This window comes from Colletotrichum gloeosporioides, assembly GCF_011800055.1.
Source record: "Colletotrichum gloeosporioides strain Lc1 chromosome Unknown consensus_88, whole genome shotgun sequence".
NCBI classification, from domain to species: domain Eukaryota; kingdom Fungi; phylum Ascomycota; class Sordariomycetes; order Glomerellales; family Glomerellaceae; genus Colletotrichum; species Colletotrichum gloeosporioides.
In genome coordinates this window covers 66,835-91,303 of record NW_025544733.1, presented here as the reverse complement: position 1 = coordinate 91,303, position 24,469 = coordinate 66,835, and the positions used below count along the sequence as shown (strand labels likewise).

At 52.0% G+C, this 24,469-nt stretch overlaps 4 protein-coding genes and 1 pseudogene across 5 annotated transcripts; 1 reads left to right on the top strand and 4 right to left on the bottom strand.

The window, feature by feature from the left end:
* Positions 1–5,812: 5,812 nt before the first annotated feature.
* Positions 5,813–7,848, bottom strand: GCG54_00001161 (Endothiapepsin; the record flags this gene model as incomplete). The annotated part of the gene is made up of 3 exons (XM_045401284.1): positions 5,813–6,309; positions 6,385–7,140; positions 7,710–7,848. 3 exons carry the CDS (start codon positions 7,846–7,848, stop codon positions 5,813–5,815), a joined length of 1,392 nt encoding a protein of 463 aa, XP_045258217.1.
* Positions 7,849–11,038: 3,190 nt separating this feature from the next.
* Positions 11,039–14,408, bottom strand: GCG54_00001160 (Kinesin-like protein 5; the record flags this gene model as incomplete). Its single annotated transcript, XM_045401283.1, has 4 exons — positions 11,039–14,042; positions 14,093–14,209; positions 14,266–14,305; positions 14,369–14,408. The coding sequence occupies 4 exons, from the start codon at positions 14,406–14,408 to the stop codon at positions 11,039–11,041; spliced, it is 3,201 nt and encodes a 1,066-aa protein (XP_045258216.1).
* Positions 14,409–15,325: 917 nt separating this feature from the next.
* Positions 15,326–18,897, bottom strand: GCG54_00001159 (annotated as a pseudogene). The gene is made up of 4 exons: positions 18,057–18,897; positions 17,285–18,005; positions 16,649–17,234; positions 15,326–16,599 (listed from the first exon to the last, which is right to left on the bottom strand). Coding segments are annotated over exons 1-4 (3,422 nt in total).
* Positions 18,898–20,734: 1,837 nt separating this feature from the next.
* GCG54_00001158 (BUB3-interacting and GLEBS motif-containing protein) lies at positions 20,735–21,931 on the bottom strand (the record flags this gene model as incomplete). The annotated part of the gene is made up of 4 exons (XM_045401282.1): positions 20,735–21,229; positions 21,282–21,649; positions 21,711–21,809; positions 21,868–21,931. The coding sequence occupies 4 exons, from the start codon at positions 21,929–21,931 to the stop codon at positions 20,735–20,737; spliced, it is 1,026 nt and encodes a 341-aa protein (XP_045258215.1).
* Positions 21,932–22,863: 932 nt separating this feature from the next.
* Positions 22,864–24,211, top strand: GCG54_00001157 (uncharacterized protein; the record flags this gene model as incomplete). Its single annotated transcript, XM_045401281.1, has 2 exons — positions 22,864–23,506; positions 23,559–24,211. 2 exons carry the CDS (start codon positions 22,864–22,866, stop codon positions 24,209–24,211), a joined length of 1,296 nt encoding a protein of 431 aa, XP_045258214.1.
* Positions 24,212–24,469: the final 258 nt, after the last annotated feature.

The window sequence follows — 24,469 nt, the reverse complement described above, 5'->3', positions numbered from 1 at the left end:
TTACTAGCTATAATTATAGATCTAATAATTTCCTACTATATAATAATATAATTAAGATCTATTATAATTATATAATAAAGATTTAGATTACTTATTAATATTTAATATTTATAGCTTATCCTCCCTTTTATAGTTTAATATTATTAAATATATGCTCTATCCTATTAAAGTTAATAAATAAATAGTAGAAATAGCCCTCAATCTAGGGTAGATAATACCTAATCTTTATAGTATAGTTATATAGATATTCTATAAAATCCTAGGTGTTGTTCTTATTATTATTTAGAGCTATAATAAGTACTATATAGTAGTATTATAACTATATAGTATACTATATACTATATATAGTATAGTGTAGTTATAGTATTTNTAAAAAAGAATTATAGTATACTACAACCCCACTTATTAATTTTATAGTATACTACAGCCCCACTTTTAAATCTGTAGTAATGTAGTATAATACTACATACTACACTTTAAAAACTAGATATTTAATTTTAATTAATTAACTAGTATTTATTTAAAGTTAGTTTTTAGTTATATTATTATTTAATTAATAATTAATTATTATAATAGTATATATACTAATATTATATACTACATATAATTAATAATAATTAATATATATATTTAATTATATATATAACTTATTAATAGAGATAACTTAATTAGTTTTTTTATATTAAATTATATTTTAGTTATAATAACTATTTAATAAATAATTTATTAATATTTATATAATATATTATTTTATATATAATATTATCGCTAAAATATAGTATAATTTNTATATAATATACTATATACTATAACTACAGTAGTATATAGTATAGTTATAGTACTAGATTTTTCTTTATAGTATACTATATACTATAACTATATATAGTCCTATAGTACTATAGTATATAATAATTAATACTCTATTATTATTCTACTTTAAATATATCTTCCTAATATATCGCTTTAAATCGCTAAAATACTCCTTAATAGGGTTAAAGTCTAATAAATATAGAGGTAGAAACTTAAGATTAACACCTAATATTTAGTATAAATCCTCAACTTTAGGTATATAATAGTAGGAGAGGTTATCTATAATAATAATAGAGTTTAGCTCTAGAAAACATCTATACTTTAGGATAAAGTACTCCTATAACTAATAAAAAAACCTATTACTATTAGTTATACTATAATATATAGTTAAATATAAGATACTACTTAATATAAAGGCTAGTAGGATTTATATATAAGAGTTCTAAAACTAATTAATCTCTATAGTTTAAAATATAGTAAGCCCTTTTAGTACTTATCTAGTCCTCTATATCTTAATATCCTTATTAACACTAAATTTATTAATAAATATTAGCTAATTAGAGTAATATTATTATATATAGTATAAGTACTTATATTATAATTTATTATTTCACTAAATAGTAATAATTATAAACTTCTTATTTATTTAGCTAGATATATTTAACTATTAACTAATTATAGAATAACTAATTTAGATCTTAAAAGCTTTAAATAGGAAATCTTATATCTCTTTAAGAGATAGGTTACTATAGTATTATAGTAGTTTAAGAAGTTCTATATAATATTATATTTCTATCTTTTATTAACTTTAGTAGTACTTCTTATATCTCTATACCTTACTAATAATATTATATTATAATCTATATTATTAAATCGTTTATTTAATATAGTTAATAATACTTATTAGCTTATAGGTTTTTTAGTTTTTAAATAGTAGTATTATTATAATCGCTAATAGTTATAGATTTAATATTCTAGGTATTATTATATTATTATTATTACTTAATATCTTTCTTAGTATATTTAATATAATAAACTATAGATATATATTAATTAGTAATAAACTATAAGTAACTAAGTATTATCTATATAGTAGTAAACTCTTATTTAATATTATAAATAAGCTAAGCTATTAAGGAATTTATTACTCTAATTAACTACTAAAGTTATTTACTTTAAAGAACTATATTAAGCCCCTTAATATACTTTTATATTACTTAAAGTTATATAAAACCTATACTAAGTAGATATATAAAGCTATACTATAAGTTTCTTCTCTTATTCCTTAGTAATATTATCTTAATCTTATATAAGATTTACTAGTTAATTAATATAGGGATAAAGTAACTAGTTAGGTTAGTAATACCTCTATAAATAAATTAACTACTATAGAGGTATTAGATATATATCTTATATCTCTATTATATAGTTATATATTTAAATACTACTATAACTATAATAATTAATAGTAATTAAGGTATTAGTAATAGGTTTAATACGTTTTATATATAATATAGTAAAATACGCGTTATAGTATAAAATTAGCTTTTTTTTATGTTTTTGTATAAGTAGGGAAAAAAAGGGGGGGCAGACGCTGTTAACGCAACGGACTGTAGTCTTGTGCGGCCCTTCGTCTAACAGGAGTGCTAACCTCAAGCGCGACTCAAAACTCGCCGTTCAGGGCTTTCAGGATGACAGGTCAGCCACGCAAAACTGTCAGTCCCTGAATCGAGGAATCCCCAGACGCCAAAGACGGTGTGCCAAACATCCCTAACCCCAAGCCATCCAACCGTGTTCCAACCACCACCACCCCGACTTTGTGGCGATGAACCAAAAGTCTTGGCCTTGCTCTCGATTTGACGGAAAAATTCATTTGCGCCGCTGACCTGAAGAACTGGATCTCCCCTAGTCTTGTTTGGCATTCACGAACCGAACACATTCCCAAAGCTTCATTCGTATCTCGGCGCCTTCGAAATCAAATTGTCCAGATTGATCTTGTCTCTTTATTCGTCGAGGCTGTCCACGTATACTCGAGCACGGATGAGGCGCACAGGGCGCTAGCGAGACATGTGCCCAACTCGGCCAACATCATGCGATGCCACATACCACACTGCTCTGCTTCCGGACCCGAATCCTCGGGCCCTGTCAACAACCATGCTTGCCTGCCAGACATCTTGCACCGCCTGTGTTGGCGCGCTCCCAACCTGCTGATGGCGTACCGGGGAAACAGTCCGCACTAGTCGACGTCTGTGCCGCATAGATGGTGACCGACTGTTTGGGCGCGAATGCGCGTTTGTCGTGTAACTCTCAGCTTGCGCAAACAGACATCCTCAAGATCACGGACGCGGAATCAAAGAGATCCTTCCCAGGCACGCCCTGTTCCTCCAAGCCGTCGCACGAGTCTTGTGTATTGATAGGACGGAAGAATTACTATTATTCCAGACTTGACGTTGAAAAGCCATGCAAGCCACCAGAGCCTCTACGCGCCAACCCGCCACGCCTCTTGTCTCTGGAGCTTCGCTGTGCCAACTGTCTTGGTCGACCCAAAGGTTGCATCCTTGGGGTCAAGGCTGCACCCTCCTTCATCAAGTGTTGGGGCCTGGAAGCCTTCCAGCTTGGCGGTGTTGTCTCTCTTCTACTCTCCCCTGGTCCGGCGTCCTTATGAGCCAGGGTTCTCTCAAACCAGCTGCATGGTCTGTAAGGTTCCAAGAGTTGTCAATAACGGTAAGCGAAACTCGCGGAGTTCCTGTCAGATGTCAAGGCTGTGGCCGTACAGAAGATTCTCTTTCGCAACATCTTGGTGCAAATGACTCTGCGATATGGAACCCAGACAAACTAACAACCTCTTCATGAAATTTGTTCTTGGGTTTGGCATGCACTGGTCTCTGAATTTCATGGAATAACGAGCAGAATGTCTCCTTACCAGCGAATCAGTTCAAATGTACTTATTTCGCGGCGAAAACCTAGAACCAGGCGGTAAGTCTGCCGAAGTCCTCGACCTTTCTTCAGCTATGCTCATCACCAACATCTCCCAAAGTGCTAACGTTTCCAGGGATTTCGATGAATCCCGTCGCCTGCATACTCAATGTTGATGTGCGATGAACGAATCCTCTTCCGTAGAATATCTCGATGCGCTTCACGCCGATGGCGCATCCATTTCCGAGCTTTCGACTGCACATCTCAACGGCCGTGACCATCGAAAGCATCCGCGTGCAGGCTAACGCGACATGTAATATGCATGCCACGGGTCTTTCGAGTCACCCAAACCGATATCACAACGATCGATCTCAGCCGATAGAAGACAGTAGGAATCCGATGGCAGAAATCTGATGACAGCAATATTGGACGCGAACGCAGTCGGTAGGCCCGAGGTTTTGCATTGTCTGCCATACTCAACAGCTTCAAGATATCCACCAGCCCTCTGGTCGAGATCCTACGTAAGGCTGTGCAATTTTCTTCGAATACTTCGCTTGAAGGCCATTACGGTGGCCGGCATCTTACGTCCTCACCTGTCTGGCGAAGGGTCGGAGGAAGATCTCAGGGCATATCAGCATAATCTTGAGCCTCCCGGTCGACCCCCTTTACTCACCACCAGCTCTCTAATTCTTTTTCTCAATACCTCATCTTCTATTCTCAAACCCAAAGGTCATGAAATTGATTGAATCAAGCATTGATTGTAAATCGTAGATAAGATGGAAGAGCCGCTCCAGGCACGACCTGGCTCTGACACAGCCGTCTTACGTGCAATGTCACCACGTCGAATAGTCGGAGATCCCATATGCAATGTTTGAGTTGAATATTACAAACAATCACCGTGACAGTGCACCGGGTCTTGTCGATTGGCTGCTCTCAATCTCACCAACGCAGATGACCTTCCTTCGCCTCTTAAATCCGAGATGGCTCTCCCCTTCAGAACATCGATGACGGGGGGGAAGAAGCCGATCATCCAGTCCAGTGACCATTTACACCATCCTCCACAGCTCGAGTTGCAGTGGCCGACGTCCAATGTCGCGTGAGTTTGTTATCTTGGCCTGATTAGACCGCCGTTCTGCCGAGTCTGGCTCCATCCGCAGTGCCGAAGTCCCATCGCGCGTTTCGACGAAATGATGAACAGATAAGATAGCTCATCCACCAAACCGGTCCCCATCCCGATGCAAAGTCGTGCCAGGAGACCAGTGAAAAAACCCACACCGTCACACTCGACAAACATCCATCTCATTGGCGGACTCGGCCGTCGATGAAGCGCAACGATTCCATGCCGCACATCTCCTCCAAAACTTCAAGCCAAGAACACGGTATCAGATTTCCCCGTCGCGCAAACTCCAAACGCACCCCGAAGGACCCATCAAGTCTTGGCATAACATCCCCAGAAAACGATCAGAAGCGCTGGCGACCCCCAAAGTCCGATCAGCCACCGCCTGCAGCTCGGTATCCGCAGCCCGACAGCACACCTCTCCCACATTCCTTGGCTGCCACCACCGCAACCCGCGCCGTGCAGCCTAGTGAACGGGGAGAGATTTCTCCTGTCGCCAAGCCTCCTGGACATCCATCCCGCATGCCAAGAGCGCCAATATAAAACAACGTGGTTGGAATTCGGCGCGACGGGCAGAGGTGTGAGTGAACGCAACTTGGGTCTGGAGTCTTGGCAATTCGGAAAAAGACTTGAATAAATGTGCCGCACGGAAAAAAGTCACCACGGAAAACGCACATTAAACTTCTGCAACGTGATTTTGATATTCCTAGTCATTATATTTCAAAGACCTATCTTGACCTCATTATCTCTCATAATCCACCAAAATATACTAAGATATATGAAATATGTATAAGAAGCAGTGACTGGTGAGACTCGATCATCTCATCACATGGATTGTCCAAAAACAGGGGAGTTGCTCATCAGGTGCGCCCTCCATCTTCCGTCCTCAAGGTCCTCATTCCGGAATCCCTCAGGCCATCTCTCTGATGAGTAACCCCCCTTCTAAAGTCTTTCTCTCTATGAAAGTATTTAAGAGAGGGTCTTGGCGGCCCAGCCAAGACGGTTAGAGGCACCGTCGAAGACAACGAAGGCAGCCTTGAGGGCGACATCACCAAAGATGTTGATGCCGATGCCGGAGGAGCTCTGCAGGCCACCGAAGCAGGTGCTGGTGCTGACGGGAGCGTAGTTCATGTAGCTGGCGGGGATGGTGACGCGGGCAGAGCCGACGCCGAAGGTGAAGGAGGGGACGGTGGCGGAGCAGGGGAAGGTGTAGCCTCCCTGGGAAGAGTCGTACTTGGCGCCGGAGATCTTGGCGTAGTAGGCAGTGACGACGGACTGGGGGAGGAGGAGGAGGGTGGTTCCGGTGTCAGCGATGCCGTTGAGGGAGGTGGAGGTGAAGGAGGCGGAGCCGACGGAGTAGCCGGAGGAGGTGAACTGCCACCAGCCGTCGGAGTTGTCGATGCTGACGTAGGTGATGGCGCCGGTGTAGGCGGAGGAGTCGATGTAGCCGAAGTTGTACTTGCCGGCTGTTGTGACTGTCAGTTATATGTTCACTCTTCTCACTCACGAGTGTGAGATGAGGCGGGATGTAAAAGACTTACGGGTGTTGTGCTTCAGGTCAGCAGTGAAGAGGTAAGCATCCAGCTTGGACTTGGCAGTCTCGAAGAAGGTCTTCTGCTGGGTGGGGGAGACGGTGTTGATGGAGCTGAAGCCGAGACCCAGAAGACCGTCCAGGTCGCTCTCCTCGGAGAAGGAGGAGGAAACCTTGGAGGCGGCCTCGACAGCCTGGCCGGTGACGGACAGGCCGCCGACGGAGACGGTGTCCTTGTAGACGATACCGCTGGAGCTGGAGCCGTCGCCGTAGGAGATGGACCAGGTGGCGCCGGTGAGGCGGGAGGCGGTGCTGGACTTGCTGGGGTCGTAGACGGTCTGGCCGTTGCGCTGGCTGGACGGGGTGGAGGTGGAGAAGACCCAGAGATCGGAAGATCCGGTGTCGAAGTCGAGGGTGAGGGTCTGGGCCGGGGTGCCGATCTGGACGGGGCTCAGGTACTCGACATCGTAGTCCTGGGGGGTGGCGGCGACGCTGCCGGTAGCGCGCTTGGTGGCACCGGTGGAGGTGATGTTGGCGACAACGCGGGAGAGGTCCTCGGGGAGAGCCTTGCCGTACTTGCGGTAGGCCTTGGCGAGAGCCAAGGGACCGTTGCGGACGTAGCGAGGGTTCTTGATCTGGTCGACGGTGAAGCGCTTCTCGTTGGCGTTGTTGGTGGGCGCTCCAATGACGGAGGATGCCAGAGCCAGACCGGCGGTGAGGGCGGTGATGAGAGTCATCTTGACAGACAAGAGGCGGAGCGAGAGACCTGAGGAGGAAGAGGACAGGGAGAGGCAGGAGATGAGAAGATGAGGATGAGGATCGAGGACGGGAGTGAGCCGATGAGGATGAGGAGGAAAAAAGACCAGATGAACGGGGAGATCAACAGAGCCTTATATCCTCATATTCGACTCCACGATAGAGATCGCCGCCGTGTGTGTTGTTGTGGGAGGAACCCACTCCGGTCGATAGGTAAATCGCAATATCACTCGGAGTCGACCAGCGTTCACGAGGCTCGACAACGCCAAGAGGTGCCAACAAGGGATCGTCAAGTCAAGCTTTCAAGGTGACCGGCACAAGATAGCCGGGGGTTGAATACCACCTTCCAAGAGGGAGCATCGTGCCCATAGTGTCATATCCAGGCTGCCTGTCGCAACTCCATGGACTGTCACCGAAAGGGGGCCACTAGATATGCATCGTGATTCGAGAAGAGGATATGGGCCAGCTTAGATGAGTAGACAGGTAGTTCAAACAGGAAGGAAAATAAGGACAGCTGCGGCTACCATTAAACGATCCACGTCGGACTGACTAGTCATGGTCCATCGGGGGACGCCAAACCAGGGACCTTGACGTAGCTCCATTCCTCCCGAAGAGCCAATTGCAACAACAGCCAGCCTATTCCCGGCTTCTCTGAAGGGGTGGGATGGGAGGAGGAGGACTCAAGGAGGAGGAGGGTTGGAGGGGTGGGATGGATCATGGGTGAGTGATGTGGTGCAAGGGTGGGCAGAGCGGAACAACAAGACGGTGCGTGGTGGTGGTGGGCGCAACCTTGGGCCTAAGCTTTTTCACAAGTTCCCAGCAGCGGGAAACTAGATGAAAAAGAGGCAGGTCGAATTCCCCAGCCAGACCAAACCGCGGCTCTCCGTTCGTCCAAGGCGGGAGATGAGATGAAAAAGCACAGCGCACGACTGGAGCAGCTGATGATGGGGCCGAGAGCGGGGGAGACGGATGGATTCACTCAGCCATGCATCTCGCAACCAGCCAATGCCCACGCCGGACGGGACCCCTTTTCCTCTCTTCTACAGATGGATCCTTGATCGTCTCTGCCATGTTCCCAGCGCATCTCGCGACAGCCCCGGACCGGTGCTCGAGTCGAACAGACAAGTCTGAGTGCTCGCTCATACGTACTCGTACGGATACGCAAGAAGAAGGAAAATAAAAGCACCTACCTACTCGGGACATGGCTCCGGGAGTCGCCAGCCCAAAACCGCACATGGGGCTCCGAGCTGGAACCAGGCCCAACCATGTTGCCCATTGCACGTTAATCGTCGCCTCTTTGATCTGGCCAGTGACTGGACACAACAGCTGCAGACTGGCATGGCAGATCCCCCGTTCACTTCGCTTTGCCAATTCGCCTCGGCACATGGAAACAAGCTTTACCGCCAAGTCCCCACCCACAGTCCCGTATGCGAGCAAAGACTTGGAATTGCAACTCCAACCCTCCGCCAGCCCTCCGCCAAGTCTGGGGCCGCCCAGGCACGAGATCGAGGCCAAGACGGGAAGGAAGGCAAGGCGGACTGGGGTGCTTCTGCTGATGGTGGTGCAGGTGGTGTTGGAAGATGGCGAGATGCGCGATGCGGGAGAAGGGATGGATTGCATGCGAGAGACACAGACACAGACAGAGCCCGCCCTCGTGCATGCGATGCGCTGCGCTGCGCTGATGAGATGTCTGGGGGCCTGGACCCAAGTCTCCGTCGTCTCTTCTCTGCGTCAAACGCCGGATCCCAAAGAAGCGGAATCGTTCGGCTGTCGTTGCCATCTTGGCGATACGTCTGGCCATGAGCTGCCCTGCTCTCATGACGTGCTGGCGGCTGCACCGGCCTGGACCCTGCCCTCCGTCGCATTCAACTCAATACAAGGACCTTCTTCGCGCGTGTTATTTGGGGCTGGATGGAGAAGGGATTCATCATTCGGGAAGCTGGGCTGGGTTGCCTTTGCAAAAGTTCGTCCATGTCGTGCCATCGCACGAGCTGATATTCTGCCCGCGACTCCATGACGGAACATTTCATAAACCTTCGTGACCTTCTCTCTTTCCCGATTGATCTCTTCGCTCCGTCGGTGCGCTGACTTTGCGGATGAGGGGGTGAATCGTGATTTGTTTGAGCTTCCTCAATCGTGCTGGGCGTTTCTTCGAGAAGACTGCCGAGTCAGCCGGTCTCCATGTTTTCTCAAGATAAGGCTCAAGAAGGTACTAGTCGTGTGCTCATCAGTTGAACAAGCGCCAGCCACACAGACTGGTGCAGGCCAACAAGTACAGTCCAGTCCAGTCAGTCAGTCCCATTGGATGTCGCAATCTAGACAGTGGCGAGAAACTCTCTCCTCGGGTCCTCAGTCAGAGTCAGTCAGTCTCCTCTCTGCCGACCGCGCGATAAGGACCGTTGGGCGCGGAAAACCCCCGAATAAGCATGATTGAATTAAGATTGCACCGTCGGAGCTCTCTCAGCTCCCCCGACACGGGTCTCCCCTGATCCAATGCTTCCTCACGGCGCAGTAAGGTGCCTGACCCTTGGGGTTCAAAATTCAATTACGTACCGTAGACGCCGTTAGGTAATTGCCTTGTCCATTGATTATCGCGGCCCACAACCGCTGTGCAGACCATTGGGGGTGTTTGCCCATCGCGGCAAAGCGGAGTGGGCCTTCCATGGGTCGTTGCCCGTGCCTTTTTGGTGGTGTTGTTTGTTGACTTAGCATATTTGGGTTATTGATGTTCTTCATCATTGTAGTGGTTGCGGCTGTCATCTGAACTCGACGAGACTCTGCGCTTCTTCCCCAAATCCCGACCGCCGTACCCGAGGTCTGAGGTCATTGCTCTTGAATCAGGGCCCCAGCTCTGGATGTTCGGGGTACTTGTATCCGAAGAGTCATGAAGTCAGTCCGACCATGTTCGTCTTTCCTCTTCATTGATCCCATCGTCGGTCAGGCACACACACAATACCATACACAACACAATACACAGCACGGCTTCTTTCGTCACTGGTGTTTCGTTTGTTGTATTGCATATCGCGCGAATTCCATCATCCGCCGATGCCGATTGTTTCCATTCTGTCCGGACACTGATGATGGTGCGTTCCTCCCAACCAAACCACCATCACAATCCCGCACTGCCGTGCCCGCCCGCTGGAAAAGTCGGCCATGCGAAACTCTGCGCTTTGTGGTGGTGGTTTGGAATCGCGAGCGTCCGCGAGCATCGCGAAGCATGACGTCCCCCGCAGATGCAAGCGAGGCCGAAGTGAAAAACACCAACGGCCGGCTAAGTCGGTAACCACTCAGCTGCGTCAGCTGCAATCCAATGACTAGGTAGCGTGTTTGAACGAGCGGAGGCTGCCAAAAATATCACCAGTTTGCGAAGGAAACTTCGCCAAACCATGAGGCTTCCCGAGATTTAGCAGCTGATGGAAACTCAAAACATGACCTCACCACCTGCCTCAGTCCCGCCCGTAGGGTACTGCGTGCTTAGTAGACGGCCATTTTGTGCCCGTTTTGCCGATGCGAACGTATGGCTGCAGACGGAGAGCTTCAGATGTACAAAGTTGCAGACAGCCACTATTAGGATCCCAGCCACACCAACCACATGGTCTGCCTTTCTGCTTTTCGGAGATTACACAATGAGGACGGATTCCCACTTTCCAAAGAGTTCATGCATTGTCATTATATGAATTGTGAATATGACCAAGCCCGGACCTATTGATACAACAGACAAACAACTTCTTCGACCAGACCCGCCAGACGATGTGTGCAGCCAAAAGAAGCCTTGTTGAGACAAGTATGATGATCTGACCGAACAGTTGCCCAAACGCCGTCATGGGGAAGAGAGAAACAACAAAACACCACCAATACTCCCCCCTTCGCCTCGAGGCGAGTGCAAAATGGGTATGATGAAACAAAAATCAACGCCAGCCAGCCACGCTGGGCCTGGATGCTTTCTCTATTTTTCCGTTGTTGGCCGCAACGTTGGCCGCCAGACTGCCGATCGTGATGCGCCTGTTCCCGAACCCGGCTCCGGCAACCCTGTGCTGCTGCGGGCTTCCTCCTTCCACTCTCAAGCTGCCTCCAAGATGCATGCGTCTGGCCTGTCCTGCGGTAAATGCCCGATCACCCCGCATATCGGGTGGCGAGCAGGTCATGGGCGGCGATAGCCTTCGCTCAGCACTGGCACGGCGGTGTCTCGAGATGCCGTTCGCGCTACTAGCGACAGGACCCGAGTAGCTGAGCGATGCTCGATGGCCCGAAGAGGTCGAGCTGACGGAAGAAACACGCCTCGCATTGGAAGCCGCAGTGCCCGACATGGATGAGATGCGACGGTGTTCGCCGCGAACCTTCTTCATGTTCTGCAGCGCCGACCGGATCTTCCGGGGGTCAATGCTCGGGGATTCAGAGTCGGAACCGGAGGCGGTCTGAGACGCCGGCGGGTTATTCTCATCAGCGGAGAGACCGGAGCCGGACAGTGACGTTCGTGGAGGCGGGCTAGCCCTCGCGATTCTAGAGCGGAAGGCTGGCGGCGAGAGGTTTGAAGAACGGTGAACGTCGAGGGCGCGTAGAGGAGCTGAGCGACCACTGTCCGACAGCGGTGAAGAGCCCAAGTTTGTTGTCATTATCGGGAGGGAGGTAGGTGACCCCGAGCCAACGGACGATACACGGGTGGCCCCCTTGGACAGGAATCCAGCCTGGAACCTGTTAGGCTTGGCCATTGGGATAGACCCAGTCTCGGGGAGCTCCAACGTCGGGCTCGACTCAGAGCTGAACGAAGTTGTGGTGTTGTCTTCCTCCTGGAGGTAGGATGGAAGCGCAGGCATCCTCAGGGGAGGACCAAACTTGTCGGGCGAGTTGTTTTGCTCCGGCGTTGAGTCGTACTTCTTGGGTGTCTTCTCGAAATCCGCAAGCCCCGACTCCGTCTCGTCGTCTCTCCAGCGAACGGCACGCTTGAACTCCATCTTCTTCTTGACAGGCGTGAAAGAGACTCCCTTACGAGGACTTCGCGGAGCGCCTGCTTTCTTACGACGGGGCGACGACTTCATAGGGGATGCGTGAGCCTTCTGGGGAGAGGGCTCAGGGGCCGGGACGAAAGCGGGTTGGGGCATGGGTGCGACATTGTTCACAACCGCCTTCTTGCGCTTTGGCGTTCCCTTCTTGGTGGGTGAGAACTTCTCGAGCGGGATCTTGACACCATCGGGCTTGACAATGTTGGTCGCAGCCGAGAAGCCTACCTCCAGCAGACGGTTGATGATCTGCTTGGCGTGTTCCACAGCCTCATCCTCGTTCATGGCGAGCGTATCAGCGAGCGATGCGAGCATGTCGAATTGCGCCGTTAAAAGAACCTGGACCATAGCGGCATCGCCTGCCTTATCCATCTCCAATACCTCGCGGTTGGCATCCCTGCCAAAGTTGGCCTTGAGAAGCTCGGCCTCGCGAGTCAGACTGTCGACCTCGGGGCCGTCAGCATCACCCCCAGGCAACTGCTTCAGACTGTGATGGAGGGCAGTATCAATGGCACGCTCCCAGTTGGTGCTCTCCAACTTTTGGTGGATGTGCTGACGACTGTGCTCCAACTCCACCATGATTCCCTGCGCCGTCTTACGAATGGCGACAAGGGGCGGGGGCATCGAGTCCTCGTCTCCTCTGGCATCGCAGACGGTGTCGAACGATGCGATCCACGCAGAAAGCAGACCAATCCTCCTCTCAAAGGCCCGTAGCTTCTTCATGTTGTTGATCTTGTCTTTTCGCTCGGAGGCAGAGTTTTCGTACGCCACGCGGAGGCGCTGGATGCCCTCGCGGCCAACTGAGTTCTGCTTCTCCATCTGCTTGCGGAACTTGGCGTAGAAAAGCTTCTCCGCGTCCTTCTGCTGCGCCTTGAGCTCGTTGATCAAGGCCATCTGCTCGTCGATCTTGACCAAGAAGTCCTTGACGTGTCTGTTGACGTTGAAAACGTTACGAGTGACCTTGGTCTGGATGTTCTTTGCCCGGTTGGCGTATCGAAGGGTGTTTTGCGTCTCGTCGAAGTGGACGCTGGAGGGACTGACACAGACAATCATGACAGTCTTGCAGTTTCCGCCGAGGGAAAACTTGAGGAGTCGAGTAAGCTTGCTGTTGCGATATGGTACGTGGTTGCGCTTGTGGGGGTCGCACAAGGCGTTGATACAGCTTCCCAGAGCCAAGAGGGATTTGTTGATGTTTGCACCTTCGAGGAGGCGCTCGCCGCGGTTCTTCGTGGCGCTGGCACGCTCGCTGCCGGCAAGATCGATGATGCTGAGCGTGGCCATTGTGTGGGGTTCGTTGACGGACGCAGTGCGGTCCTTCTGGGCGACGTTGATCTGGAGAACGGCGTGAGATCGCGAGGACGTGGCGTTGGCCGCAGTCGGGGAGACAGTGCGCCACTCATTACCCTGCACAATCATGTCCATGACCTCCTGGACGTCCTTGGGCTGATGGCTGGTAAGACCTGCGACGGAGACGGCCTGGTTCGAGTCCTCACGGAGCATCAATCCCTGTTTGCTGCCTCCGGGGACCAGCAGATCGCGGATGGTCTCGTTGTAGATTTCGAGGTACGAGAGAGTGACCTCGGTGGTCTTGTCCTGGCTTCGCTCATTGATCTTCTCGAACAGTTCCTGCATGGTGAGGAAGATGATGCCAGGGTGCTGTGATGTGCCGGTGATGGTGTGCGTCTTGCCGCAGCCGGTTGCGCCGTAGGCGAAGACGGTGGCATTGTAGCCGTCGAGGACGCTGTCGATCAGCTGTTTGGTTGTGCCCTCGTAGACATCGTTCTGGGTTGCGTTGTCGTCGAAGATTCTGTCGAACATGAAGGTCTGATCCTTGACCTTCTTGCCTTGAGGCACGACGGATCGGCCGAACTTGTGGACGGGGTTGTCCTCTGGGGGATCGAAGACACTGTGAAGCCTGCGTCAGATGACATTACGGCGCACGGGGAGGTGGGTTTGTATACTCACAGACACCTATCGTCGATGACCTTGATCACGGGGCGGATGCCGCCTCTTTGGAGTTTGGGGGGCGCGGCGGCGAGAGAGCCGTCGCCCAAAAAGACGGTGCCCTCATCGTTTCGTGTTCTGCAGGCAGTCAGTGCCGAGTCGCGATGGTTCCCCTCTCCCGTGTGTTGACGTACAGTTGCGCAGCTTCGCGGATTGTGAACGGTCGCACTCGAACTGTATGTCACCGACGTCAGTATTCACGGCCGCCGCCAGAGAGCTTGCGTCGGCGCAACGAACCTGCGACCGTGATGGACGATGCTCCGGGGTCAACGACCATATTGGCTGATGCGGTGATTGACTGTCTGGTGTCTCTTTTGGGTGTCGGTACTCGAAGTCGACCCGTCTATTTGAATCCAAGACTGTAAACAAAAAGAAGTCAAGGTTCGACTGGTGCAGGAGGCGGGTGCAATCAAGAAATAAACAAAGCCGCTCTGCAGCGCGAGCCGAGCATCAGGAGAGACAAGAAGAGGAGGGGAAAGGCGACAAGAAAAAAAGAAGAATTAACGAGATAGCGAAGCAGCTGTTGGGTTAGTGAATGAGGATGCTGCTCTGGTGGGAGTCGGCGGTCGAGGGGAGGAAGAGAGAGAGGAGAGAGAGTGGATGAAGATGCAGATGGATAAGAGATTAGGAATGAGCGTGCGTGAATGTCTCGAAGGGGTCTCGCACTTTCTCCAGCTGCCGTTACGTTCGTTCGTTATGTTACGACTGAGTCGGTCCAGGGCCTGTGACTTGCCCGACTGACGTTTGTTGTTTTCAGAGGGCCCTCACCCCCGAGTGCCGCGTTGCCCTTGACGACCGGGAGCCTTTTTAGCGAGGCAGGAGTGGGGCCGCCATTCCGTTTTGGGAGGTTTGACGGGTCCACTTCAGAGCACTTGATCGAATACGGAAAGGCGTAACCTCACCAGCCACGCGACGTTGGGAGATGTGGCTGGTGGGAGATCTCAGCCACAAACAACGCTCCGAGAGAGCAGCTTCAAGTGGACAAAGAAGTTGCCGAACTCCAAACAAAACACCACGACCCAGCTTTCCAATGAGGTCTGGTGTGAGAAAAGGTGGGTAGCCTAGTGCTTCAGAATGTGAAGAATACGATGACAGTTGAATTTTTCATTTATACTGGAGAACCATGTGACGACTAATTTTTGTCTTTGTTTGAACACTATCTCTTTGTAATCTACAATTCATCAACCTTCAACCTTAGAACACGCTCAAGACAACACCCAAAATCACGGCAAACACACATGTCACCGCGCTATTGGCCCACGTCCTGGAGCCCATGCTCTTCTTGTCTGCCTTCTGCGCCAGTCGCGTCGCGTCGCTTCCCACAACGCCAGGGCTGCTGCTGAACGTCGTCTGGTTGTACTTGCCCTGCTCGTCCCGGCCCACGAGGAAGCTCTCCGGGGGCCCGAGGTACGACTTCCGCACGCCGCCGAGGTCAACCACGACCTTCTGCACGATGATGTTCGGCATGAGAGCCCACACACGCAGCGTGTACGCGCCCTCCTGGGTGACGTTGAATGATGTAGTCGTGTAGTTGCCAGTCAGACCCCAGACGGCATCGCCCACAGCATAGCCCCATCCGTCGGGCATGTTCGCGCCTTCGGTCTTGCCAACCGGCTGGACCCTCTTCGGCTCAGGCTCGCTGCCGCCGGTGGGGTACAGCGAGATCCCGTACTCGAGCGGGTTGCCGTCGCCGAGGTAGTTGGCAGACGGCGAGAGGTACAGCGTGACGTTGGCCTTGCTGGTGTTGGTGAAGAGGTACATGTTGTACTCCAGCCCCGGGCCCTCCCCGAGCTTGACCTTCTCCGCGTTGGCAGGGTACAAGCCCACGCCGCCGAGCGTGCGGCCGTAATTCTCAAAGGTGTGGTACTTGAGGCTGCTGTTGCTCGCGTTGTTGCTCGCTGGCACGATGCTCTGGTAATGGGGACCCTCGATGGACACATGCCCATCAGACTCGACGAAACCCTTAGTGAAGTTTGATGGAACAGCGCGGTTGGCAACGGGAACGATGACTCTCTGCCCCTGGCCAGCGTACCTCTCCATCCCACGACACGGGGTCGTCACGTTGATGTACACCTGTGTGGTGTTGGGGGCCTTGGGTGCGTTCTCCCAGTCGATGGACACAAAGACACGGGCGTCAGTGCCGTTGTCACCGCCGACAGCGCCGCTGTACTGGGAAAGTTTGACCCACGGCTGCCAAGGGCTCGCCTTCCACTCGCAAGCCTGGTTGCCGCGGGTGAAGATCTCAAAGTAACGAGTGGCGGCACCGTACGGATCAAGAGGAGGAGTAGAGAGGTCGTTGGCGGAGTTTGTGTGCCATTTGTCGTCTCCCTGCACGCTGGCGTTGGATCCTTCGACGCCGACGCCGATCTGGCCTCCTAGAGATGGAAACGCGGTTTGGACGAAACGCATATCGGGGAGAGTGTTTCTCATGGGCTGCTGCCAGTATCCATCGTATCCCAGATGGGTTTCTACAACCTGTCAGTGCCATCCCAACCTCGGATCTTCAGGCTCACTTACGGTCAAGCATGTGCTGCCACTTGCCATCGAGGAGGTCATTCCATCTCATAGTCAGGTTGGCATCGGCCGCCAGCAGAGCTCTCGACTGGTCAATCACGTCGTTGGCCAGGTTCCGCTTCTGCCCAGCATACAGCTGGTTCTTGGCCCCGTTGACCTGGATCTTGTGAAGAATCTCTCCCGCCATGATGGGATGCAAGATCATCTCAAAGAACGCGGCCTGGTACTCCTTGTCGAGGGAATCATACACAGCCAGGGCCTGCTCGTGCAGGATGGCCCACTGCTCCAAGACAGCATCCGCCTCGTTGTAGTTGATGATCGAGTACGTCTGAGGCTCCACCAGCTCGTACTTCCTGCGAGCGGCGTACATTCCATATCGCGTCATGATGTCCGTAATGTTCGCCGCATGGTCGGCACCAAACTCGCGGCTGGCCCAGGATTTGAGCCATCCTTGCGTATTATCAGGACCCCATTTCTCGGTGTCATATGCAAGATCGAAGAAGTGGCTGATGGGGATCTCGAGAGGCTTCAGATCGCCAACGTTGACTATCCAGATACGATCAGCCTTACGCGCGTAGGCAAGGTACATCTAATTCGGTCAGTCGAGTTGAAACAAGACAACAACGGAGAGGGTCTTACCTGTTCCGCAGTCTTTTCCAACTGGATCGTGTTAATCCACTTGTAGTCGCGCGGATCACCGACGTAGTCGAAGTGATAGTAGACACCGGCACCACCGCTGCGATCGGTCTCGTTGGTCAGAGGCAGTCTTCTGACATTTCCCCAGTTGTCATCGGCCCAGAGAAGAGTGATGTCCTCGGGTACATGAAGACCCTTCTCCTGGTACGACTGCACCTCCTTGTAAAGGCACCACAGCGACGGGACAGTCGAGACATCTTGAATGCCAAGACCGTCGGCAATGATCTTGCGCTGGTTAGCAACAAGCTTCTCCAGCATGGTGATAATGCCCTCGACACCCAAATTACCCTCGATGGCCGTGTCTCCGGTGCCGCGCATGGCCATGGTCCACAGACTGTTGCGAGCATACGGCTTGGCACGCTCAACACCGTATTTGAAATACTCGTCGATGGTCTGGTTGTTGAGGTTGTATGCCCACTGGCCTTGGTAGAACGACTTGAACTCATTCTGAGCACGCATCAGAGGCTCCGTGTGAGAACCACCGAGCACAACCTCGTACGCATCGAGAAGTGGCTGGTTCAGCGGGTCGTCAACGTAGACCATGCTGCCCCAGAGTGTCGGCCAAAGGTAGTTGGCGCGCAGGCGGAGCAAAAGCTCGCCCACCAGGCTGTAGAATTGGTGGTTGTACCCCGCGGCGTTGTTCCAAGTATCATTCCATTGCGTGCTGTCTCTTCGTTAGCAAACATCGGTAGACATTTGGGCCGTTTGTACTTACGAAACCCAGCTAGAAAGCCCCGGCTGCTCGTCGTTGAGGAAGAATCCACGGTACTTGACCGATGGCGAACCTTGAACCTTGCGTTCGGGCAGGATGTAAATCTCCTTGGCCTTCTTCGTGGGCACATCGGCCCAGAAATACCAAGGGCTGACGCCAATCTGCTCGCTCACATCGTAGATTCCGTAGATGGTTCCTCGAGGGTCGCTGCCGGCAACGACGAGCGCGCGGGAGCATCCCGCAATAGGCTCATCGACCAACTGGCTCACGAAAGCCTCCCACTTCCCATCGACTTCGCTGACATTGAGCTTCTGCGCCTTCACGAGGTCGTCGATGTACTTTGAGTGTCCGATGGTCCCGGCAATGATGACGGTGCTGCCCGGGGCCGGGTCGGAGTACTTGGGGCCGTCGAAGGACTGCTTATCTTGAACACGGTACTAACAGAGTCAGTCATTCTATCTTTGGGCCAGACCGTCTGAGCCAAGCCACTGGCGTCTTCGGACGATCCAGAGGGCCTAGTGAAGTCGGGGACAGAACCTACAATCGTGTTGTTGCTCAGATCGACGGGAGCGTAGCTGTAGACGGCAGGTTTCGCACCGCCCTCTCCGTTGCTGAGAGTATAATTCGTGCCGGTTACGCGACCAAAGTCTACCGCCAAATCTCCGGCAGCTCGAATGACGCCCCAGTAGTCGTCGCTGGACACAAGAATCTGGCCGGCTTTGACGTTACCTCCGGCGATCTGGAACGTGTTGTCGCCGCTTGTGAACGACACGATGGCCTGCTGTCCCAGAGCCGACACCAGCGGTGCCAGGCTTGCAAGCGTCGCCCAAGAGAAGGGCTTCATGGTGGGAGAGTCCCGGCCGGCCTGGTCGCAAAGGAGCTAGCGAAGAGTGGCCTGTCTACTTGAGAAAAGACAATCTCTGCCCACGGTCAGGAGGTCACAAAGGCAGGATGAGAGACGCACGCGAGGCGCAAAGCAGGGTACGGGACAAGCGACATCACGGGAGAAATCTGGGGAACAGCTTGAGCTCTTATACGGAGGCAGCTGAGTACCCAATTGACCGGCACGATACGACCCTCAGGTCAGGAACGGTTGGAGAACGAGGCCGGGATGATGCTTCCATGGGGAAAAGTAGATTGATCAGGCATGGCCTTGTAGCATCCAAGTGTTCGCGCAACCAATTATGACACCACAGACGCAGTAAGTCCTCTTGCCACCAATGATGGACCGGCATTCGCACGCAGGGACATTTGGAGACCTCTTCTTGCATGGGATGATCGTGCCTGACCGACGGTTAAAGAGGGCCGCAGAGAAGCCAAGAAGCGTTGATGACGGGCCGGAGAGGGGGCGGGCTAGCTTCTTGGCCCCTGTTGGAAGAAAAGCCGTCTTTCCACGAGGACTGGGAAAACCCCAACCTCCAAGATGCTTGAGTCGAGCTTCCCCGCAGAACGACGCACCGGCTCGAAACGAGACAGGTTACCGGCAATGGATGTTTACCCACGCGTTGGCCAGAGCAGCCACAGATGTTCGCCGGTCGAAGTCATCTATTCCGCGGAATCGGCCATAAGACTTGGCTGGACTGGACATGGCTATTCAGATCATTCAACAAGCTTGTAAGCTGGTAATCCGATAAACGATTGAAAAAATAACGTATACAGATAGAACGACGACGAACAAACTACCCCAACAGCCGTCAATTTGGGGAACGGCGTGGCCCGGACGGCAAAAGCGACTGCGGGGAAAATGCAGTCCCGTGGCACCCAAAGTGGAGAGGTTGCATTTAGCCGCAAAGCGAGCCATCTCCACGAATTTGCCTGATGGCGTGTACGGATACAAGCACAGCGTTCCGAGTACCGACCGCTCATTACCCGGCTCTGGGACAAGGCGCCCTGGCACTGGGAAGATGAGCCTATGCGTACGAGCCAGACATTTGGACTTCGAAACATTGTCAACAAACCTTTGAGCTTCTCTGACCTACTGACCTTCCCTCATAATGACTCGTGATATTATATTGGCAGGGGAATGCCGTCTCAGCTGTGGCCTGACCACGTGAAGCCCTCACATCCATGCTGCGGCTCTCATCTGCTGCTACTAACCTGCTGGTAACAACAAGCTGTGAGCCGTGCGCAAGGGCATACGAGCCTCGGCCGAGAGAAAGTGGTCTCTTTCAGACGTCCATGACATCGAAAACAAAAGTACTGGATATGAGCCTCTCCTAAGGTTGGAGATCATCGTCGAGAGTGCCGCGCTCACAGCTATCTAAATGGTGTCCCTGTTGATGATGGAAAAATTGCAAGACTAACCTGTGCTCATGCTTCCAATGAAGATAGCCGAAAAAATTTGACTAGAGAGCTCTCATTCAATTTGTGGTAGTCAAGTCCTGACTGATGCATGCCGGGGGCGCGTTCACGAAACAAGTATCATCTGAAGCGCCAATCTGCAATCATGTTCAGCGCCATGGCTTGCGACGAGTACAATGACGGAATTTTCAGTGCATCCCTTACATTTTACGTACATCCTAAATCCAGCTACGCCGTTGAAACTCCGCTCCGATGGGATACCGTCCTTGCCCCGAGTATAGAAATTCGCAATCTCGCGTGGAAACATCGTTGGGCCGCCAGTCGGGCATTTTGAGATCGCCGTGTCGTCGGCCGACGTCCAGCTCGAACAGGGCTATTGATCACGAGGCAACCGGCGTCCAGGCGTATTTGGGTAATTGCGCCATCCGCTCCTCCGGACTGACTTCGGTATCGGCGTAGACCATCCTGACGTTCTTTTCCTTGTCCTTCTTCGACTTCTTTTCTCCAGCGGCTTCCTCGTCCTCCGGCTTCGGGGCCTTGATGCCAGACTCGGCCCTGCGGATGAGCTCGTCGATCTCGTCGCCGTGCTGCGCCGCACCCGATACCAGCTCATCGACAGTCGATGCGCCAGGGTATTGAGGCGGAGCGCCGGTACCATTCCAGAACTGGCCGCCGTACTGAGGCGGTCGTTGCGGAAGAACGGCAGCCGCCTGTGGGCCACTTGATGGCCTCGCCGGCAGCGAAGAGCCGTTGTAGTTGCCGGACTGGTATCCCTGTTGGGGATATTGGGGAGCGCCAGGTGCAGCTCCAGGCGGGTAGGTCTGGTCGGGAGGAGCGCCGTACGGTGCTTGGGGTGGGGGGTAAGGAGAGTTGTTCTGCAGCGCTTATTAGAATACAGACTGCCGTTAACAGGATAGTTCCACATACGAATGCACCAGGGCTTGCGCTTGCAGGGGCGCCGTTGGCGGGACTGCCGCTGGTTCCTCCAACTTGCCCAGCGGCCCTCTTTGCTCTGTGTTCAGCGAGACGCGCCTTCAATTCCTCAGGTGTCTCAACCTTGAGCTTCTTGCGCGGCTGCTTTGCTTGTCCAGGCAAAGGATTGCCAGTGGCAATGCGGCGATCCTCCTGGGCCTGGTAGAAGTTCTGGATGATGCGGTTTCGGTGCTGGTCCAGGATGTCCTGGGGGATACCCTCCATGCCGAAGATCTCGACATCGAGCCCCTGGCGGTTGGGCAGCGCGTTCTCGACCTGGGTGAGAGTTTCTTTATGGACTTGGTTCAGATGGACGGAGAGACCTGGAGAAGCAAAAACGTTAGCTTGCGACAGTTTGCAGACGACGGCGCAAGCTCAACCAACCTCCAGCTGTGTTCAGACGACGTCCGCATCGGTCGCACTTGAAGTGTTTGGCCTTTTGGTGAGAAATGAGAAGCTTCAGATCTTCAAAATCACGCTCGCCTGGCAACAAGTCAGCATGAGCATCTAGGCAATGGAAGCAAGCATGAGCTGGGCATACAGTAGTAGCACCACGGTCGAGATAGGACGTCCTCGACGTCGGGGTGGCCGCGCTTCTTGCCCATCGCGGCGATTCGGAATCGAAATGCAGATAACGTGAGCTCGAATTGGTCGTCGTTTCGTAAATGCGCGACTTGGCCACGCGAAATGGGATGCGGCTGTTGAGGTGACGTTCGTGAAGAGGTCCGTAAGGCAGGCGCCGAGAAGGGATTTGACGCGCGACGGGAGCTGCTGGCCAGCAATCAATCCGCTGAACCTTCGCAAGCACCAGACAGGACTTGAGAGCAATTGAGCGCTAGCCGGATAAGGACTAGCACACCAGCCACATACTCCAGTCTTGTGGCTGGAAGAAAACTTGTGGCTAGTGGAGAAAGCCACAAATGCACAGCCATGTCCGAAGCTGTGCCACAACCGTTTCGGAGTGTTCGGGGAGTCCAGTGTCGATGGCGTGCGGGTACTTTCCAGCGGCAGCAGCGGTCGAGTACCCACACGGCCCTCCACCACCGTTGCGCGGACTTGACGCATCCGCGGGGGGTCAGGCGCGGCGCAGTATCATCCATCCTGCGACGACACTTCTTGCAAATACCCGGCTTATCTGCCCTCTTTTTTCATCGTTTTCCGTCTTGATTTCGTGTACATACTGCGGTCGCAAACGAAAACCGAACGGGCCAAAGGAAACTTGTACTGTTCAGTTGGTGCTTGATTTCCACAATCCCGACAGTGCATGTCATTCAGGGGCTCCGTTGGCGCAACTTCAAAAGACGGACTTCTTTAGCAGAGGAACGACACCGTGCCAAGCCCCGCTCACTTCACATGCTGCCAGCCCCTTCTTTAAATCATTGAGTCTGGCACTTGTTCATTACATTACTTCTCATGCTTCATTTTCTTTTTTTTTTCTCTGACTAAACCTTGGGTCGGTTTCACGATTCTTGTCGACTCAGTAGACTCATCGCAACATCTATCACGGCTTATCTAAGAAACGATGACGACTGAAACAATGAAAAGCGCACTTCCAGACGAGCTTTGGGTCTCTGTGCTCTCCCATCTCCCCGACTTCAACTCTCTCAGAAATGCAGCCCTTACCTCTCCAACGTGGCTTCGTTGCGCCCCTTCAGCATGTCGCCAGGTCATTCTAAACGAAATCGACCAACGAGTTTTGCCAGACACAATCATGGCTCTGGAGTCTTCAAGGTTTGATTCCAAAGACCTCAATCTTGTCGTTGACTATAGCGACAAATACGTCAAAGAGCGGCCCCTCATCCCTCACAAGATTAGCCTCGCCGACGGAGCTGCCTTATCAGATCTGCACAAGTGCGCTCTTCATCTCACAACCAAGTTTCAAGACTTCGCATTGCAGCGTCTCACCAAAGAGCAAGTAGGCCTCGCAAGCGACCGCCGAGACTGGCCACAACCTCCCCCGGTAGCGGATCAGCCCTCCGCACTAGAAACGGCCCGCTTCCAACGGGCACTCTACCGCTTCGAGGTCTATTGCAACCTGTTCAAGGATCCAGAAGTCGTGCGGTTCAATCTCGACGTCGTCAACTTCCAGAGAGCACACTTCTTTGACTACCTCTCGCCTTGGGAGATGGAGCAGCTCGTCGCAGTGAGAGATTACCTCGCAGCTGCAGTCATCGGACCCCGTGAGCAACATTTCCCCGTCGTATCTCCACTATGTCTGACTTGTTCCTCCAGCATTGCATGCTCTCGTAGAGTTGAGAAAGTTAGAAGCATTATCAAAGCACCACTGCGGCCCCAGGAACGGAGCACAAGTGGTCTACTGGACCGGTCCCATCCTCCCGCCCAACCTGGAGCGGGGCGACTGCCACATCAAGCAAAACCAAGCCAGACTCCTGTGCTTCGGTATCAAGTTCCTTTTCAAAGTCTCCATGACGCCTGCTACCAAATTTTATCAGCTCCTCGCCTCACTTCCGCAGCAACCACGCTATGCCAGCTACAACCGAGTCGGCGACATCTATGTATGGTTCTCCGATGCCGTCGACAAATGCAATGAGCTAAACACTCTCGACCTGCCCATCGAGAAAGCCGTGACGGCATGGACGCCTGAAGAGTGGAAAGAACACATGCGGCGATCCATAGTCACCGATGACACCGACAAGGGGCCCGAAGAGGCATGGTTTTGGGCGTACCAGTGGTTCCCCGGGTTCGCCAACAATGACCTGCGCATGACCAACTGCCGGCTCTTTGGGCTTTTCTTCTGGGACTCGGAGCGCCTCAAGAAGCTCAACTTCTTCACGAGAGTGGACTTTTGGTGGTGGAGGTGGGAGGGTGGACGTCAGCCTGACTTTGACTGGGACGTCGGCGCCAGTAGCTTTCACAGCTTTTGAAGTGGTGTCGTCTTGACGGAGGAAACTATGCAGCAAGCCTGAGGTAGGCTCGGGATCATGATGATCTAGTGGAATGTGCAGGCAAAATCAAGCGGGACGACGAGGTAACATTGGCAGAGATGAAGGGGCTACTGAGAGACCTGATCGACTTCTGATGACTGGATGGTGGGATATAGGTTCGGGGACCAGAGCATCGTTTTATCGATAGCGATGGACGAGAAGGGTTGGAAGGGAGGGAAGTGGATTAGGTGAGCAGGA